Genomic DNA, 17,821 nt, shown 5'->3' with positions numbered 1-17,821 from the left:
GACATTGAATCCAACCTGAAAAAACCCATGGAACACTTCCATATAAAATATGTCACAGTCCATGTGGACTAAATGTAACTTTTTGTCAGTGCAGCGAACAATGTAAACTCTTTCCCTTTGTAAATAGTCTAAAATCCCGATTTAATTTCCTCCACAAATTCCAAACAACTAAAACACTGATTGCACTATTCATTATGTAATAAACATTGTCAGTTTAAAATCCACACATTTTAAAAGATTCAAACAAATTACAAGGTTAATGGACAGGAGTGAACAAGTCAACTTCCAATTTGATCCTTTCACATGCCAGTTTAAAACTTTGTAGTCATTGTAGTAAAATTTGAAATATTTCATCAGAGCGGTATGACCATCCGTCTCTGGGTTACCCACAGCAGAAAAGATAATACCACAGTCGACGCCCCAAGGGGTCCAAACACCTGAAGAGCTGGAAACTCCCCCTGGTGGCAAAAATACATCATTTGACAAAGTTTGAAGAGTAAACCAACTTTTGGGAAGTTATTGAACAGGGGACTAACCTCACGAAGACACTTGTAGCCATGGTACATATCAGCACAGCTGCACTCAAACAAACCAGGACCGTATGGAGCACACTGGGAGTTTTCTGGACAGTCCATGGCTGTCAGAATATGATTACTCATCAATACTGTATGTAGTTCCATTTGCTTCACTAAAGGTGACCTTTTTTATTATCAGTACACTTACACATTTGGCTGGTCTGGTTGCACATGCTGTTCTGACCTTCACAAATGCGATTTTCGTCTTTCTCCGTAATGTTTTTCCAAGACGTAGCACCTCCAGGACAAAATAACTTTATTGGTAAGATTCTAGAAAACACAAAACAGTGTCACAAGAAATGGTTATGATAAAGTCCATGACTTAAGGAAAAGACGACTTACAGATCGTTTAACTCAGTAAATCCTTCAAATGTTGAATCCGTGATGTTGGCAATTGGGTTGAGTGAGAGGTCTCTGGAAGACAACATAATCTAATCAACATAATCTATTGTTTCTGTAAGCAAACTGGAAATTGCAGAAAAATAAAATCCTACATAATTGTTGCTGTACATGCTTCCTGAAGACTTCCAACTTGGGTCAGAGAACAGTTTGACAGATCCAACCTAGCCACAAACAAATACAATTGTATAACATAAATACTGTGATCATGATTCTTGCCCAATTGAGTTGTGTTATTACAAGATAACCACAACGCAACGAAATATCAACACCACACAATTACCCAATTATTTTTTCGTGGTCGCTTGTGGTGCCATTTTTGACGCAACAGCGCTCCTTGATCCGACCCGCGGATGATGAGCAAAACCGGCCCACTGCGCTGTGGCTCAGGACCGTCCCGTTGCACAGCTCGCATACCTGTGGGGCACGGATAACATGTTTACAAGCAGTATCGGGCAAAATACGACATCGAAGACACACGCATTTTATCGACGGGACATCATCATTTCAAAGCTAAATCTTACCCGCAGCTCACTTGAGTTATATACGCCGTAAAAACATAATTTAAAAATAAAAACAACAAGCAGCGCAGGGTTTAGCTGGCAGCCCCCAGCTCTCATGTTTGTCTTATGATCATGTGACTTACGCGGACTCACATGTGACCGGAAGTAACCTCTAAATAAAACAGAAAAAACAAAACTATTTTTTTAAGCAAAAATGACAGGTCAACGAGTGGATTTGTACATCTTACATTTTATAGTCTATTTTGTATGTATGTATTGTATGTAGAACTTTTGTCGTTTTTTTTTTGCTTTCACTTTGGATCGTACCAAATTAGTTATTACAAGTAGCACAACCTGGTTTGTCGTGGTTTGAAGGGAACGAACATTGCTTTTGCTGGTAAAACTCTGACTTTGTGATACATCAAGTATGCTGATGTGTTATTCTCATTATTTTCCGTTATATTTTGCTAGTGCCACGGTTGTTAAACACCCCCGCTACAATGAGATGGTTCCGCCCAGGAGAATTGTTGCGATGCATCTGTAGGGCCAGTGCCACCACAGTGACTAACAGATTGCACAATGGTTCAGTGGCAGTAATTTCGCTGCGTTTACGCTTTTATCCTTGTCATATGTTACCTGTGATCTTTTGTGTTTTTCAAGACGTATTATTGTTGTTGTAGGGTGCTTGAAAGTCATGCAGAATCATTACACGTGCTGCTAACCCCCGTCTTGGAAAGATTTTGCGACTGTACGACGCTGCCGTGAGCCTCGGATCTCTCTGCACCTCATCCTAAACTTCCTCTGGCGCTGCTCATGATCATTCGGACCTACAGTGAGTGGCTGTGTTGACCTGATCGCTGGCAACTCTCAACTGGATTATTTTGTATCTAACGCCAATTGGGAATGTGTATTTCTTAACGCATTGCAACATGGCTGCTGCGTAGACGGCAGTGAGAAAAGTTCAACACAGGCGAAGGGGAGATTTGGCATGAAAGCTGGCAGGACTATTGGTCTGGCACAGATTTTGTCGGGCTAGACTTGTGGATACGACGTGTGACAGCCGCGTCCTGCTCCTCTGAAGTCCCTGCCGCCAGACTCCAGTGAGCTCAGTGGAGAAGTACTGCTGCCTTCAACACTGGACTGGGGGCGCTTAAAGAAACAAACATCTGGCAACGGTCTCTGTTTCGGCTTAAAATGCATTTTTCCATACCCGAAACGGAGGTGTGCACTGGAGAAAATGGATCAACTTTTGTGGTGAGTATTCTTTCCAATTTGGATTTAACAAACATGCAAGCAGGCAGGTTGTGCCAGCTGACCCGATCCAGGATCATGCCTTGGTATTCCAATAATGCACTTGAGTTGGTGGCTGTCTGTCCATCTATGTATTTCCAATAAAGTCTAGGCAACCTGGGGTTGCTTCAGAAAGTTAAGATGTTTCCATGAAACAACACAGGTTAATGTTTAAATCATGGCAGCAGCAGTTTTTATTGCAAAAGTCACCTGAAGCTGCATGTGAAGAAAAAAACAAGTAAGAAAAGAACAGCAACAAAAAAACAAGAGGCTTCCAGCGTCATAGATGTTCTGGCAATCCAAAACCATAACTACACTACACTATATTGAAAACATTAAAGTCTGTTAGAATGAGATGATTATACATTTTCATTTACTTCTTCACCCTCATACTGATTCATGGTGGAGGTTCAAGGGCAACTGTAACACAGCATCATCAGAATGAAATATTCTCAACTCAGAAAGTGCTGTGCACTCTGGATGTCAAGTGACGCCAGGTTATGGTCAGCGAGTTGGTGTGAATATGTGGCTCACACATGAGTACAAGTGATTATGTTGCTAGGAGACTGCTATGGCTCAAGTTTATTTTTCTGCCAGTCATAATGTGCAGCACATACCTTTGTCTGATTCAGAATCAGTGCTTTGAAATGGCATGTGATCTACATGTGAGTTTGAAGGTTTTTCTTACCAGGATCGTTCATTTTACTTTGAGTGCTAATTTATAGGTCCATAAATGAATTTGCAAAGAGACCTTGCAGTCATACTGAATAAATTGTAATGTAAACTACTGTATTTATTTTCAGTACACTTGTTTGTGTTCTGTGGATGAGGTCTTGAAATGAATGCAGCAGTATTACTTATTTTGCAGTCCATCTGAGTACTACTCCATGGTGTTGACATTGTATGCTGTTGGTTAGTTGCACTCACCTGTCTCAGGAGGGGTGTCACCTGTTCCCCCTCTCAAGCTTAGTCTTGTGACTGACCTTCTTTTGACCCACCCACAGGAAGTGCCTCTGTTGATTATAACACTGAGAGATGGTTTGTGTACCTTGGAACCAATACTGCCATTCAATCCGCTGAGTTTGCGGAGGGTTTTTAGAATAACAAGCCCAGCATATTTTAAATATAGTTCCGTTTTCACAGCCACATTATTTCCTAATATAAGCAGTACACCATGATATTGTATCAGATGTTTTGTTCCAAGTGTAACCTGAGTGGATTGTCTGAGCTACTTAAACTGGTAGTTGTTCATCGTTTCACTTAACAATAAACATTTTGTCGAAGTGGAATGCATGATGTGACTAAATAGTTGTGTTCTGTTCCTTTCACACAGAAGAGTTTGTTCTGTCTTATCAAGCTGCACTCAGCCATTCTTCCTTCCTGTGTGTATTCCGCCTTCTTACATTCACATATTTGACTAGATTTGTTTGCAATTTACTGAAAAAAGAAAAAAAAAACTGCCCTCGTCTTTATTTGAACTGTAGATAGACGTGTCAGTGGAATTTTATCCTGGGGTATGTGTTTTGATCAGGATGTTTTCATAAATGAGACTGTATGTTGACCATGGATATTCAGAGGGACAGGACAGAAGAAGAGGAAGAGAAAAGTGCTGACTTGTCTGTAACAGGGCCTTGGTGAATGCAATATTAATGGCCACTAATACATAGTATTAACAGTGTATTTGTGTTGGTAGAATACGCTATTTATTTAGCTTCGACATGTGTTAACGTTACTTGGTTTATTTTCCTTCTCAACTCGTATTCAGCGTAAACAAAGATTGTTCTTTGGCACAGACAGCAGTAGTGAACAGTGAATGTTTAATGAATCTGCTGGTGGCTTCTGTCAAAACAAACATTACTCAGAGCTACAGCCTCCTTTTATTTACTCGCTCATGTTTGTTACTATGGTGACTGGAAATCAATTAATAATTATATATTAATTATCATCATCTTTATTCACAGGCTTATAACATCCATGTCAATGGTGTGCTGCATTGCAGGGTCCGCTATAGCCAACTCCTCAGCCTCCATGAACAGGTAAACCATAATAAGCCCCATTGAATCTCTCTGAATGACATGAAAGATCTCTGTGTGCTTTTACTGCTTACCCAAACACACTGGAAATGCCATCACATCAATACAAAGCGACCTTTCCATCCTGTGTGAAGCATGCCACAATATGGGAGATGGCAACACACTTTTCATGTGTTGGTTGAAGATGTGTGTAGTTGGTTTCATAATTTCCAAAACCCTTAATTTTGTGTCTTGTTCTATTTCTTGAATATTGATTTTTTTTTGTTTAAATATAGATTGCCGGGTGTTTAAAAGCATGTTCATTACAAGGATCAGTTTAGTTTGATGCAAGTATTTCACCTAAAAAATAGTAAATTATTCCTATGTTTTATCTTTAAGGAGTATTGCATCTACAACAATTTAATTACATTAAGGAAATGGGCCTGTAGATTTGAGCTGTTCTTTTATATGTGATATTATACATGGATCAAAACCTGGCAGACAGAGAACACTTGGAAAGGCCATACTCCCTGCGCTCCAGATGTTTCTGTCTATGTATGAACGGAAACTCCAGCAAATACTTTTCATAAGAGCTTAAAATAAACTTGTGATTCATCTCGGACTGTTTGAATGTACCTCTGACTTTTGAATTACTCTACTTCCACTTCTCCCAATAACAAAGTGCAAATACCGGTGGCTTGATAAGATAATGATGATATGCTGTATAAAGTAACACGCCACTATCCCTTTTAAATATTCTGTTTTGCATTGGCAGATAAAGAAAGAATATGGCAGTAATGTGGTACCCGCCTTTCCTCCAAAGAAGATCTTCACACTGACCCCTGCCGAGGTCGAACAGAGACGAGAGCAGCTGGAGAAATACATGCAGGCTGGTGAGCTGTCCCATGTCATTTAGAACGGTTACAGCAAGTCCCACCGCAGTAGATGAGTGAGTCTCCAAATAGAGTTTAGTTTATTGACCAAGTGTGCACCAAAATCCGAACAACCCAAGGAGTAAAATGACAAGCAGAAGACAGCAGAACGACTAAAACTACATGTCAGCATAACATTTGTTCCCGAGTGCCCTGTGCCTTTTTTTTTTCTTTAAATGTATCCAATTGCTCATAGTTATTTAGCAAACAGTTTGGGGTTAAAGGTTTGTGTACACATGTGAAAGTGGCGGCAGTGTTGGGAGTTTGTTAAATCCTTCCAAGCCCCGGCAGTCAGGGCAGAACAAGGCACCGTTGTTCCTCTATATTTGCTCATAGCCGGTGCATACGCAGCCAGGCAGGGTGTTCTTGGCCACAAGTCCATTCAGTTACATCATTGCTTTTTACATGGTTGTAGTCGAACATAAACTAACACAAGCATACACACAAGTGGCCCTGAGGCTGGTCTTTTAAAACGTTTACATACTTGATAAAGCATGTTCCAAAGCGACCTCTGTTTTAGGAAGTTCCCCCCCGTTTTTTTTTTTTTTTTACAGTGGAGGGAAGAAGTAGACAATGTGTTAAATTGACAAATATTATCTTTAGAGTTGCAAAACATGTCACTGTACTCTTTTTGGAATTGCCTCATATGTAGAAAACATTTTTGTAAGAGCTTAATTTGCCGTGGATCTGAGGGCGCAAACTAGGCTTAAATAGACCTGCCTCCGATTTGCCCGACCACCTAAGCCTTTAAGCTGAAACTACACTTAAGACAATAACCACCACTGAATTTACTAAATTATCTGTGTCCAATTACAACACCATTAACTGCTTTTGTTGTTGTTTATTTGTGAATTGTATTTATTTGACAAAACCCAAACTGTTTTCCCTCACCCACCTTAGAGACATGAAATTCATGTGCAGGACAGTTTAGTTACTTGCCAAGTGAGCAAGGGAGCATAAAAACATTTTGTATTAATTTACTGTTATTTCTTTGTCTAAGTAAGCAATATTTTGATTGTGATTTTTTTCATTTTTAACAGTTCGACAAGACCCATTGCTTGGATCTAGTGAATTGTTCAACTGTTTCTTAAGGAAAGCCCAGCAGGTGAGTAATTCTTTTCTTGGTTGGCATAAGCTGGTTTTGCGTTCGTGTCCTGGGATGAAAGTGGGCGTGAACGAGTGCGGTCATTCCAGCCCAGTCTGTAATTACTCCTAACAGCCCCCTGTGCGGTGGAGTGAGGTGCCTGCTGCCGTCGGCACCGATGCCCACACTTGTGCTGAACGTGTCATCCCTTTCGGTGACCGGTGTGTTTTAAAGTTGCCTTCGATTTTTGTAAGAGGTAATGTGTGAAACGACCACAGCAGACTGAACTGGACTACGGGATGAATCAGCACTCGCCAAATAGGGAGCATTTTCCTTCGAACTCACACTTTCCTAATGCTTCACACTATTTCCACTTCTCCTTTGCGCTGTACAGCTCAAGATGCAACATCTTTGATCATATCCTGTCTATCTAATCATATCTTTTGTATTCTGTTCTCTTACACTCTTCATGTCATCTTTCTCTCCATCTTTTAATGTCCTTTTCTGGTCTTTCTTTCTCTAAGCCAGGGACCCCAAACCTTTTGCCCCACAAGCTACTTTTACTGAGCTTGTGCAGGAGGCTGAGAGGTACTAGTCAGGCTCGCCTCCATACGCAGCTTGGCCTCTAGAACCCACAATCTACAGTTTAGTTAATTAGGATTCACACTTGGACGCACAACACTTAAAATAGTAAATTAAGCAAATAAAACAAAGCCTTTTATAAGTGCCAAACTGCGCTTTTTGCAGCAATCACATTAGTTATTCACCACACACTTGCTGTGCGTCGACAGTGATGATTAGCTTATGACTTATTCACAGCAGATAGTGGGCTGCCGTTACTCAAACTGTGACCGGTGTTTCTGAGAGCCTTGTGTAAATCCAATAACCTTCAAGGCCAGGTTCCGTACGTCACACTTTAGTTTCGCCCCCCACCACCCAACCCCCAACCCCCCTGCCTCCTCCTCTCCGATACAAACAGCAGGGACAGAATAAGAAATGACTTACCACCCGCGGTTATTGCATCTGCACCTCGAGTGGTTACGATGTACCCGCAGACCCCCTGCCTGTAGACACGGAGGATAAGAGGCGATTTAGCAGCATAGCCCAAGGGGCACTGGAGAGCTCCTCTTTAACATTTTATATTTTATAGAATCAGCCAAGAGGCAATAATTTATCCTCCTGAAAAATGCATGGGATTTAACAAATGGCTTTTTTCAGCTCTTGCCCCCCATTTTGGTCATAATCATACTTTGTTTATTGAAATACATTGATGCAACATTTATTCTTAATTTATGCACTTCCTATATACAGCTTTTGAGGAAGTTTGTATTTAAAAAGGCTTGATAACATGATCAAAAATAAAATATTGATTCTATTTATTTTTAATTTTGTTTACACATCTTGGGCCATTATAGCTTTGAAGATCTAATTCATAAATTTAAAAGTATGAACTCAACAGTGGTGCTTGCCAGCCTTTCAGACTGCTACTTTTCAGGCCCATTCATTATAGCCTAGAGCGCGGCTTTATTGCCGGTGTGGTTTTCAAACAATCCCTTGGGAAGTCTAAAAGTCTGTAAAAAAAAAAGCGATTGTGTGAGAGACCTTGATAAGCCATTTGAAAGCAGAACTAAGTAACTTGTTTACCTTAATAAATCCTTTTTCGTAGTCCCTATGGGGGTAATGCAAGTGTTAATGGGATGATCTTCCTGGTGTCTCTGGCCAGAAAACCACAATTGCAACTTTCCCTGCACCGGGTCAGAGGAGCAATACACACTAATAGAATCATGAAGAAGAAGCTAACAGGCTAATGGGCAAAGCTAAATGTGGGTTAGCGCCACTTATACAAACTTGTTTACAGCCAATTTTGAGCAAAAACTTGGCTGTATTATAGATATAAAAATCTATAATTGGATGTACCCTCCCTCTCTCCCTTTGTCTTTTCTGTCAGTGTAGTATTTACTTTCATGGACAATTAATGAGTAAAAAATCACAACACGCTTCAACACCTGCAGTGGCACTTATGGCCTCTAGGGGCAGGAGTAACTTTGTTCTGCTTTAAAATGTTCAATATTAAAAACATTAATTAAATTGACTCTTTGCCCGGTCATACTTCTGTATCTTCTTTATCACCTCTTAGTTTGGAATACAAAGCAAAGTATTTTTTATTTTTGTTTTTTGTGTGTGCAGGAGACGCAGCAGATTCCCACAGAAGAAGCTGCTCTCGACATCTGCCTTTCCAACGGTCAAAAGGTCACAGTCAACATCCTGACCTCAGATCAAACAGAGGACGTGCTCGATGTAAGTGCATCTAAATCACACATGCATCAACGTTTTTCTGCTTGACATTTGAGTTTGTCGTTACTTCACTTGTTATAACACCATGGTTGAATGTAAAATGTTAATTGTTCAGGAATATTAGACCGTTGCTTTATATGATAAAAACACATTCACAGTTCGGACCAAATATTGTATTTGTACTGAATCTTTCTTGAAATAACAGAGAAATATACATTTTGTAGGCTGTTGCAACAAAGCTTGACGTCCCAGAAGACCTTGTGGGTTACTTCAGCCTGTTTCTTGTTCGTGAAAGTGTGGATGGAGGTTTAACATGTAAGTATCTCTGCAGAAAAGAATGAATGCTGTTCTAATAACGTCTGCCTCTGCCTCTGGCCATTTTAATCATGTCATATTTGTTTGGCAAAATAGTGTTCATACAGCCCTGGCATATTGTATTGTATCCCAAATAAGAATACAGTTGTGTGGAGTATCGTAGAAAGACAGCCTGTAGACTTGGTGCCCTCTTTGGGAGTCAAGAAGTCTCCCACAAGTCTCTGCATCTAAATCAATAAAGTCTTAAAATATGCAGCAACGTGTGGAGAGGCAGCGGAGTGCGGCTGGGAACGCCACGGCTGGTTGTCTTATCTGAAGCTTCCCACCGTCACCCCGCTGCACTTGCTCAAAACATTTATAAAATTCACTTTGCATGTATAGGTTTCCACCCGTCTAGTGTGCATAGCCTTTGCATATCAAGTACCCATCTAATGATAAAGAGTAATGTTTTCCCATTCCCAAGTCCTACTCTGTTGGGACCAGGCGATCTGGATATGTTGTTGCCATTATCCACATGTTTTTGCACTTTTCGTGACACTCTTCCTGTTTCACTGTGTCCTTCAGTTGTACGGAAGCTGCAGGAGTTTGAGCTGCCTTATGTATCCATTACCAGCCTACAGAACTCTGAATTCAACATTCTACTACGAAAAAGGTATTTTGGGAGTTGGGTTATTGTTCTTGACAAATGACTTTTCCAAAAACTTCTCAAAAGCGTTGTTCTGTAACCGTTTAAAGGTCATATATACAAATATATATTTGCTATATTCAGGCTTTTACAGCTATTTCAGGGATCTTAGCATTGATATATTTGTTCTATAGCTTAAAATGATGTGTCTGGTATGTTGCTAATAAATGTAGTTGTGCAAAATGCCTGCAGAGGATTCAATCCTTCCTCTGATGCTTCGCTGACCAGAGAAGTGGGGCTACAATGAAACTTAGAAAAATCCAAGGCTTGGCCACAAACTGAATCAGAACAAGTCTGGTAAAAGTGTCTTGACTTTAAACTACAGTGGAGCTTCATGGGCCAGAATTTTTAGTGTGGAAGAGGGAGAGAGACTGAATATGCAGGATCACTGAAACTGGCCAACATTTAAAGCAGCACTAAGTAACTTGTTTACCTTAATAAATCCTTTTCGTAGTCCCTCTGGGGGTAATACAAGTGTTGATGGGATGATTGGGGGCGTCTTTCATCTCCCCCTGGTGTCTCTGGCCGGAAATCACAGTTGCAACTCCCCTGCCTCAGGGTCGGAACCACCAATACACACTAATAGTATCACAAAGAAGAAGCTAACAGGCTAAAGGGCAAAGCTAACTGCGGGCTAGCGCCATTTAAACAGTATTTACAGCCAAGTTTGAGTGAAAAAAAATATCTCTTTTGTGTAATTGGATGTACAATATCCCTCTCTCCCTCTGTATTTTCTGTCAGCGTAGTATTTACTTTCACAGACAATTAATGAGTAAAGAATGTAACATGCTACACTTGCAGTGGCGCTTATGGCCTCTAGGGCATGAGTTACTTTGTACTGCTTTAACACTTTTGTTTTTGGATGAGGATGTAATGCAGTATGTAACATGGTTAAAAGCTAACAGTATTTTTTGCATCAGATAAGCCCTTTAAATTCAAATGTTCAGAGGATAAAATCAGATGAATTAATCAGGCAGCACAATTTTAATCAAAGGGTGAGATAAGGATATCCACTGTCCCTCAGCATAACACTGAAGGAGAGATTATTACCAAGAATTTGGTTATTTATTTGGTAAGGACTTTCCACAAGTTTGTGTTTAGTGAAGTGAATAAGCATTTATTCTATTGTTTAGTTTATTCAAGTTTATTTATCCTTGGTTGACTCTGATAAGCTTTAGCCCTTGCCAAGTTCTGTGTTTTGTTTTGTATTTAATCTCTAATCCCTTATTTTTGACAGTAGCCAAATCTAACAACCGCTGCTCTATTTAGGGAAACAAACACACAAAGTTCTCAATAAGCTCCTTTTGTAAAATCAGGCTATGCTACCGATTCAAAGACAAAATCCATTCCCTCCAAAAAGGTTATTGTAGCATATTATATTCTTCCTTTATTTTGTCATAGGAGGCCCGCTTATTCACAAACTTACAGCTTTGAATTTAAGACTGTTTTACCCATTTCTAGTGAGTGTTTTTGTCACCCTGCCCCCTGCTGACTGAGGTACACCGGATGTTTATTTTCTTTCTGCCTGAAGGAAAGTCTAAGTCCTTCTGACCTAGTTTTTCAGCGCTGAGTGAAATGAACCCAAAAAACAACTATGAACTGCGAACACAGCCCCCTCCAGAGTGCAAGATCTCAGGGAGGACCGGGGTGTTTGTTTTGGAAAAAAGCACGTTTCAATTTAGTTAAACACAGACTGTAGCAAAGCATCTGTCAACATTTTCAACTTTTTATACCTACATATTATCCCAGAAAGTATTTCATGGACCGTTTGGCAAAGTAGCACTGAACAAGGTTTTTAATTAAGGACTTAATGAAGCTTTCCGACATTAATAAACTTTCCTTTTTTATTTTGGCTGCTTTGAGTTACTGATGTGGTCAAGTCGTCTGGTTTACATCATTGTGAAAATGTTTTTGTATCTCCCAACACAGCTCTCTGGGTCTTCTAGTAAAAACGTGTTACATTTCATGCCTCTGTAGCGCCTGACTCATAAAAACTCAGAAAGCTCTTAAATTCTGTAAAGAAAGATGCAAAACTAGAGAGGGAGTATAATGTCCAGACTAAGGCAAACACCTTCTTTGGTAGGATATACAAGTTAATTATTAGTGATTTTATTAATGCCCTAGAAAAGGTTTTTAAAAAAAAACAGCATCTGTTCTTTTGTTTTAGAGTTAAAGCATTTTTGTGTCTTCTCTACGACGTTTCCGCAGTTCTCTGCTTCCTCAAGTTCTTAGACAAGAGATGAAGCATCTTAAATTAAAAACAACCCAGTACAGAAGACTCCTGTGAGACTGACGGCCCGATCTTGTGTTTTTAAACGCAGGCTTTAGACTATGCTGGTGTTTTGATCATGTTCCCGCGGTCTAGAGCCCAGCATGGCACTCTTCAATACCAGAGCCAGCTCTCTTTGCAGCTCTGGTATCTTTCTCTCGGGACACGGCCAATGTTGTTTATAGTATGTCCTGTGATAGCTTGAAAATGCCGAATGAAGAAAGTACAAGCGTTCTTTGCAGTCAGCTGCTAACAGCACACCTCGCCTCAGTCGACCTCCTCTTTCTAAGCCACTCTGGCCACGTAAGCACTAACGTTTGTTTGCACGCAAGATGTCACAGTAGTCTGCGATAATGCTGTTGTTGCGTCAGGCGGAAGATCGGGCACTGAGATTTGACATAATTAACACAATTAATACAAATGTTATCAGAATTACAATTGTATTGGTAACAAAATGCTGTAGTGAGGAAATAGACTGTTCTCAAAACAACAAAATAACTTGTGCATTAGGACTTTATATTTTATACTATATATTCCAAAACCTGTAAACCGGGCACTTTAGACTGCTACAAACATGTTCTGAAATGCATGTGATTTCTGTATTAGTTTATCAGTTCACATTAGTCTTCTCTCAAGTGTGCACTCAATTTTAAAACATTTTTAAATCCATCCATCCATCCATCCATTCTCTTCTGCTTTATCCGGGGCCGGGTCGTGGGGGCAGCAGTGTCAGCAGAGATGCCCAAACTTCCCGATCCACACACACCTCCTCCAGCTGTTCTGGGGGGACCCCGAGGCGACACCAGGCCAGCTCGGAGACATAGTCCCACCAGCGTGTCCTGGGTCTTCCATGAGGCCTTGTCCCATTTTTAAATCTTAATTGCAATTCTTATAAAATAAAAAAAGGTATTTTTCAAAAAGCATGCAGTCTTCGAGCTTACACACACAAAAATAAGATATATAGATCTTCAGTCTGTCAGAATTGTCACTCCAGTATCTAAACAATGTGTTGGATCAACATATAATAAAACTTCTTATTCATAGCAAATAAATGAAACGCTTATTGTAAACAGAATTTCACTAAAGCTTGTAGGGTATTTCTTGTCAATACCACATACTTAAATATTTATGTATGCAGCCCTCGATCTGACTCTTTTAGTCCATACAACCTACAGCGCAGACTGTCACATCGGATTTTCTGCTCCCGGTATCACCCACGCGTCTATGCAAAATCTACTAAAGCTGCGGCTACAAATATCCCTCCTTCTTTTCAGAAATACTCCCCAAGATACACAATCTAATCTTATTATTCTGCAGATAATCTAGTTTGCAGCTGTGCTATTTGCATAATAATGCTGATCCTATTGTTCATATAATAGATGCGGCTACCTCAAAAGCGTCTTTCCTTTCTTTCCCTTTTTGCAGCTACTGGGACATGGCATATGATGGTGACGTGATGGACAACAGAATTGGTCTGAATTTGCTGTACGCTCAGGTAAATTCTGTTTGTTGTGATGTAAGAACACTGTAGATATCTAAAGATTCCAGCTGGTTCTTCTCTAAAGGCTTTCTGTAAAGTGTCTCTGTATCTAAACAATGAAAATCACTCAAAGTGTGTCGTTCCAAAATAATGTTGGTCTGTCCTTTATGACCGCTGTTTTACCCCAGAGCATTGTCAGCGCGTTATGACTTTGCAGAACATGAGCCTTTTTGCTCTTTGTGTATCCAGTGATCCTATTAATAGTGGATCGTCTCTGAGGCACAAACTGAGATCTGTTGTGTTAAGCATTTTTAGAGAGGACAGGCATTAATTTAGCTGTTCGCTGTGCAAATGAAAAAAGCTGAAAGCTGCTTGTTTTTTTGTGTTTTTTTTGTCCAGACCGTGGCTGACATTGAACGAGGCTGGATTCTCGTCAACAAGGAACAGCACAAGCAACTCAAGTCACTCCAGGAGAAAGGCTCCAAGAAAGAAGTAAAATTACATAACATTTTGTTTCAGTCAGAAATCCCAATTCCATCTCAAACATTCAGTTTACTATCTCCACTATTTCCCTTCTTTTTCCAGTTCATTCATCTGGGCCAGACTCTCAAGTATTACGGCTACATCAAGTTTGACCCGTGTGTGACGGACTTTCCGGAGAAGGGTTGCCAGGTGATTGTCAGCGCTGGCAACAACGAGCTCAACTTTCACGTTAAGCTGCCCAACGACCAGATGAAGGAGGGCAGCTTCAAGGTCACACGCATGAGGTGCTGGAGAGTAACGTCTTCTGTAAGTCCCCCCACCCCCATCTGCACTTAAACAACACTCTGCTGTCTTTAGCCGTGCCAAGCAATAGTTTTTACTCCTGCAGCTTGATAAAAGTGCTGACGCACGCTCCATCTGTCTTCATCAGTCCAATTACCCAAACAGGAGAGCTACCCGAGGAATGTGTTGTATTGATCCACTGACGCTACACAACAGCGGCAGGCTCTGTTAGAATGATAATTGCTGTTGGAGAACAGGGACCGTGTGCTGTATGCATTTATTTAGGTTTGTGCTTGGAAAACGGGTGTAGTGGAGGATTCTTGGAGCAGGATATGAAATGTTCTCCCAATTGCAACCACACAACCACGTCTCCCTCAAATCCACTCGTATCTTTATACTCGGATTTAAAAAAAAATTGCTTGTTATTACAGAGTGTGCACGCTCGCTGTTGATTGCAGTCATTAATTCTCCACATCATTTTAATGGGCCTCTTCCTCTCCTTCAAACTATTCAAAAACATCTCTGTGGTTTGACAGCCCCCTGTGTAGCCCCTTCTCAAATTACATCCTGAGTGTTTTCCTGTGCATTTCCGACACTTATCTCAGAGTGAGCGTTACACTGGCGGCGTGCCCTTGCCCTTATCTCAAAGAATCTTTTACAAATTCGGCATTCCTTTCCAATTGATTTCAGCAAAGGGGTGTCACTGTTCATAAAAGCGTTTAAGACGTTACAAAGAAGTGTCCTTTTATTTCAGCAAGTCCCTGTGTCCAACGGTACAACCAACCCCTGCAACTCGAGCAAATGCGACGTCAAACTGGAGCTGGCCTTTGAATATCTGATGAGTAAAGATCGGCTGCAGTGGGTCACCATCACCAGCCAGCAGGTTTGTACTGCTTCACTGCAGTTCACCTGGGTTAATGTAATATTTCCTTTCTTGGTGGAAAATATGCAACATGTTTAATATCTGTTTTTCAGGCCATCATGATGAGTATCTGCCTCCAGTCTATGGTGGATGAACTGATGGTGAAAAAGTCGGGCGGCAGCATCAAAAAGGTTAGGATTAAAGGAGTAACATTTTTGAAGTTGTCACGTTTGAAATATTTACAGTATAATTTGTATGTCTATTTTTTACACAACATCACCTTCTTTGTTGTAGATGTTGAAAAAGCGGCACAATGGGACCTACCATAGATCGGATAGTCAGCAAGCTGTGAAATCACCCCCTCTAGTGGTAAGTTATTGTGTGGCTTGTTCACGAATAAACCTCCTTAAGTGTGTTTCTCACATTGGTTTTCTCTATACATTTTAGGACGCGCAGGATCCCAACCGTGAACAAATTGTTAAACTTTCTGTAAGTATACACTGTATTCATTTGATGGTTGATAGATATTAGAAACAGAAAGTCTGTACCGTTAAGATTCCGATATGGTAGATAATTTACTGTACCAAATAAATGGTCGTCTTTAGATGCCTGTTGGGTCATGACACAGCATTACTAGGAACTAGGAACCAGTACTGTAAACCGAGTACTGTTAATGTATTGGTATTGAAAATATAAACAAAACCTGAAATACAATATTCTGTTTTTAATTTTTGTTGTTTTTTTGTTTTTTTTAGACCAAGCTGAGTTCAGTGTCACTTCGGGGAATCAGCGCCTCCAACTCTTCCAACGACATCAGTGGCAATGATTTCCATGGTAACTACGCGTTTGAGGGGATCGGGGATGACGACTTGTAACTCCCATCGGGCCCTGGCTTTTTTTCCATTCCACTCTCACCCGGCGGGACGTCCAAAAACACGCTGAGCTGAGCTGAGCTGAGCCGAGAGCCCATTGTAGCCTCTTAATTGAGATAGGTCGCTGCCTTAAGCTCTCCCTTCATCTGAACTGTTGCACTTTGAAAACATTTTCATCTTGAAATCAAATAGGATCATGAGCACAGTTGATTCTGAATATTGCATGACGCTGCGGGTATTGAAAGACCAAACCATTCCATTTGATATGTGGTATCTCTTGAATACAGGTGAAGGTACAAATGTTGCTTTTCTAATTAGCTTTTGAGTGCACGTTTCTAAGTGGAGAGCCATATATTTAGTTAGACCTGGCACTAGTGATCAAACAGCAGAACTGGGCAGTCAGTGTGTTCAATGGATCAGTCAAGTAAACCAAACTGCATTATGTCCTTTTTCTTCATTCAAGTGTGTGGACGTGTCTGTAGTTTGAGCTTGTGGAAACTGCTTTCAGAACTAGCCTTAACTTTCGCGTTTCTGTCTCGTGCGTCTGTTTTGACTCTGAAGCCTTGCAGAGTTTGACCGACGGTGCGTAATTTGGCTGCTTGCACTTGCGTAATCATTTGCACAGTATTACAGGTGGAGGTGAATGTCTGAGCGCAACGTTTCCATTGTGTGGAGATTTGTTTTCGGGGCTCTAAAAGAAATTGTCTGATTTTTAAAGCATTTTTAAGGTTTCTCATAAATGCCAAATTATAGTTTACTAAAGCGTTTTGCACAAAATCACAGAAAAATACAATGTCACTTTTTTGTATTATGTACATGTAATTAAGTTTTCTGAACAGTTACTAATACCATAATTACCACAGCCTTTGTAATCAAATGTAATCTAAGTTGTATAGAACAAATGTTTAAATGAACTAGCATTTATTGTTTACAATTATTTTTTTTAGGGGACGTATCTGTTTGTTTGGGTTTACAGTTTATGATTTCTTTGTCTTGTGTCTTTAAGCCTCTGTTCACTGTTGTGTGTTCTGCATTGTGCCAATCATCTCTGAGGGTGTGATTAAAGGTGCTTTGAGCTGGCTTATGTTGAAATGAACACATCTAACTTTAAGTGCATAACAACATACTATGTTAATGTTAAGAATAATTCCATTTGTTCTCAGCCTTTTTAAGCTATTTTCTAAGTTGCCATTAATCAACGCCAGCAAGTCTCACTGGTTACCAGAACTGTAAACAAAATGTCATCCGTAATTGTCTTATGTACGTACTGATTAAGGCAATGAATGTGATCATTTTATTTTTATAAGTAGTTCTCTAAGTCCGGTGTGCAACTGTGCCCGTAAATGCTACATTTCTCTATATGCATTTTTATCACCAGCATCACAAATGTATTGAGATTGTATTGACAGTTGTCAATGTTGGTCTGGTCCTCATCATGCAAAAATAAAACTTTAATTAGGTGAGCCAGTTTTTCCATTTCTTG

At 40.2% G+C, this 17,821-nt stretch overlaps 2 protein-coding genes across 2 annotated transcripts; one reads left to right on the top strand and one right to left on the bottom strand.

Annotated features, from left to right (window-relative positions):
• Positions 1 to 2: 2 nt before the first annotated feature.
• atraid (all-trans retinoic acid-induced differentiation factor) lies at positions 3 to 1,606 on the bottom strand. Its single transcript, XM_079572403.1, has 7 exons — positions 1,499 to 1,606; positions 1,258 to 1,391; positions 1,070 to 1,138; positions 918 to 989; positions 724 to 845; positions 537 to 637; positions 3 to 458 (listed from the first exon to the last, which is right to left on the bottom strand). Exons 1-7 carry the CDS (start codon positions 1,592 to 1,594, stop codon positions 354 to 356), a joined length of 699 nt encoding a protein of 232 aa, XP_079428529.1. The 5' UTR covers positions 1,595 to 1,606; the 3' UTR covers positions 3 to 353.
• Positions 1,607 to 2,005: 399 nt separating this feature from the next.
• Positions 2,006 to 17,792, top strand: snx17 (sorting nexin 17). The gene is made up of 15 exons (XM_079571915.1): positions 2,006 to 2,731; positions 4,729 to 4,803; positions 5,555 to 5,672; positions 6,752 to 6,816; positions 8,983 to 9,093; positions 9,315 to 9,405; positions 9,970 to 10,057; positions 13,785 to 13,854; positions 14,239 to 14,331; positions 14,425 to 14,628; positions 15,359 to 15,487; positions 15,580 to 15,657; positions 15,761 to 15,835; positions 15,914 to 15,955; positions 16,222 to 17,792. The coding sequence occupies exons 1-15, from the start codon at positions 2,672 to 2,674 to the stop codon at positions 16,339 to 16,341; spliced, it is 1,419 nt and encodes a 472-aa protein (XP_079428041.1). The 5' UTR covers positions 2,006 to 2,671; the 3' UTR covers positions 16,342 to 17,792.
• Positions 17,793 to 17,821: the final 29 nt, after the last annotated feature.

Source organism: Gobius niger (genome assembly GCF_951799975.1).
Source record: "Gobius niger genome assembly, chromosome: 15".
Lineage (NCBI taxonomy): Eukaryota > Metazoa > Chordata > Actinopteri > Gobiiformes > Gobiidae > Gobius > Gobius niger.
The sequence above is the reverse complement of the archived record's forward strand: the minus strand, read 5'-3'. Positions and strand labels throughout refer to the sequence as shown.

What these genes read in the sequence shown, in the direction of transcription:
- snx17 (XM_079571915.1), top strand. Translation starts at nt 2,672, where the DNA reads ATGCATTTTTCCATACCCGAAACGGAGGTGTGCACTGGAGAAAATGGA. An exon ending in AGAAAGGCTCCAAGAAAGAA is followed by an intron (nt 14,332 to 14,424) that starts GTAAAATTACAT and finishes TTCTTTTTCCAG; the next exon opens with TTCATTCATCTGGGCCAGAC. An exon ending in TGAAATCACCCCCTCTAGTG is followed by an intron (nt 15,836 to 15,913) that starts GTAAGTTATTGT and finishes TATACATTTTAG; the next exon opens with GACGCGCAGGATCCCAACCG.
- atraid (XM_079572403.1), bottom strand. Translation starts at nt 1,594, where the DNA reads ATGAGAGCTGGGGGCTGCCAGCTAAACCCTGCGCTGCTTGTTGTTTTT. An exon ending in ATAACTCAAGTGAGCTGCGG is followed by an intron (nt 1,392 to 1,498) that starts GTAAGATTTAGC and finishes CGTGCCCCACAG; the next exon opens with GTATGCGAGCTGTGCAACGG. An exon ending in CAACCAGACCAGCCAAATGT is followed by an intron (nt 638 to 723) that starts GTAAGTGTACTG and finishes ATATTCTGACAG; the next exon opens with CCATGGACTGTCCAGAAAAC.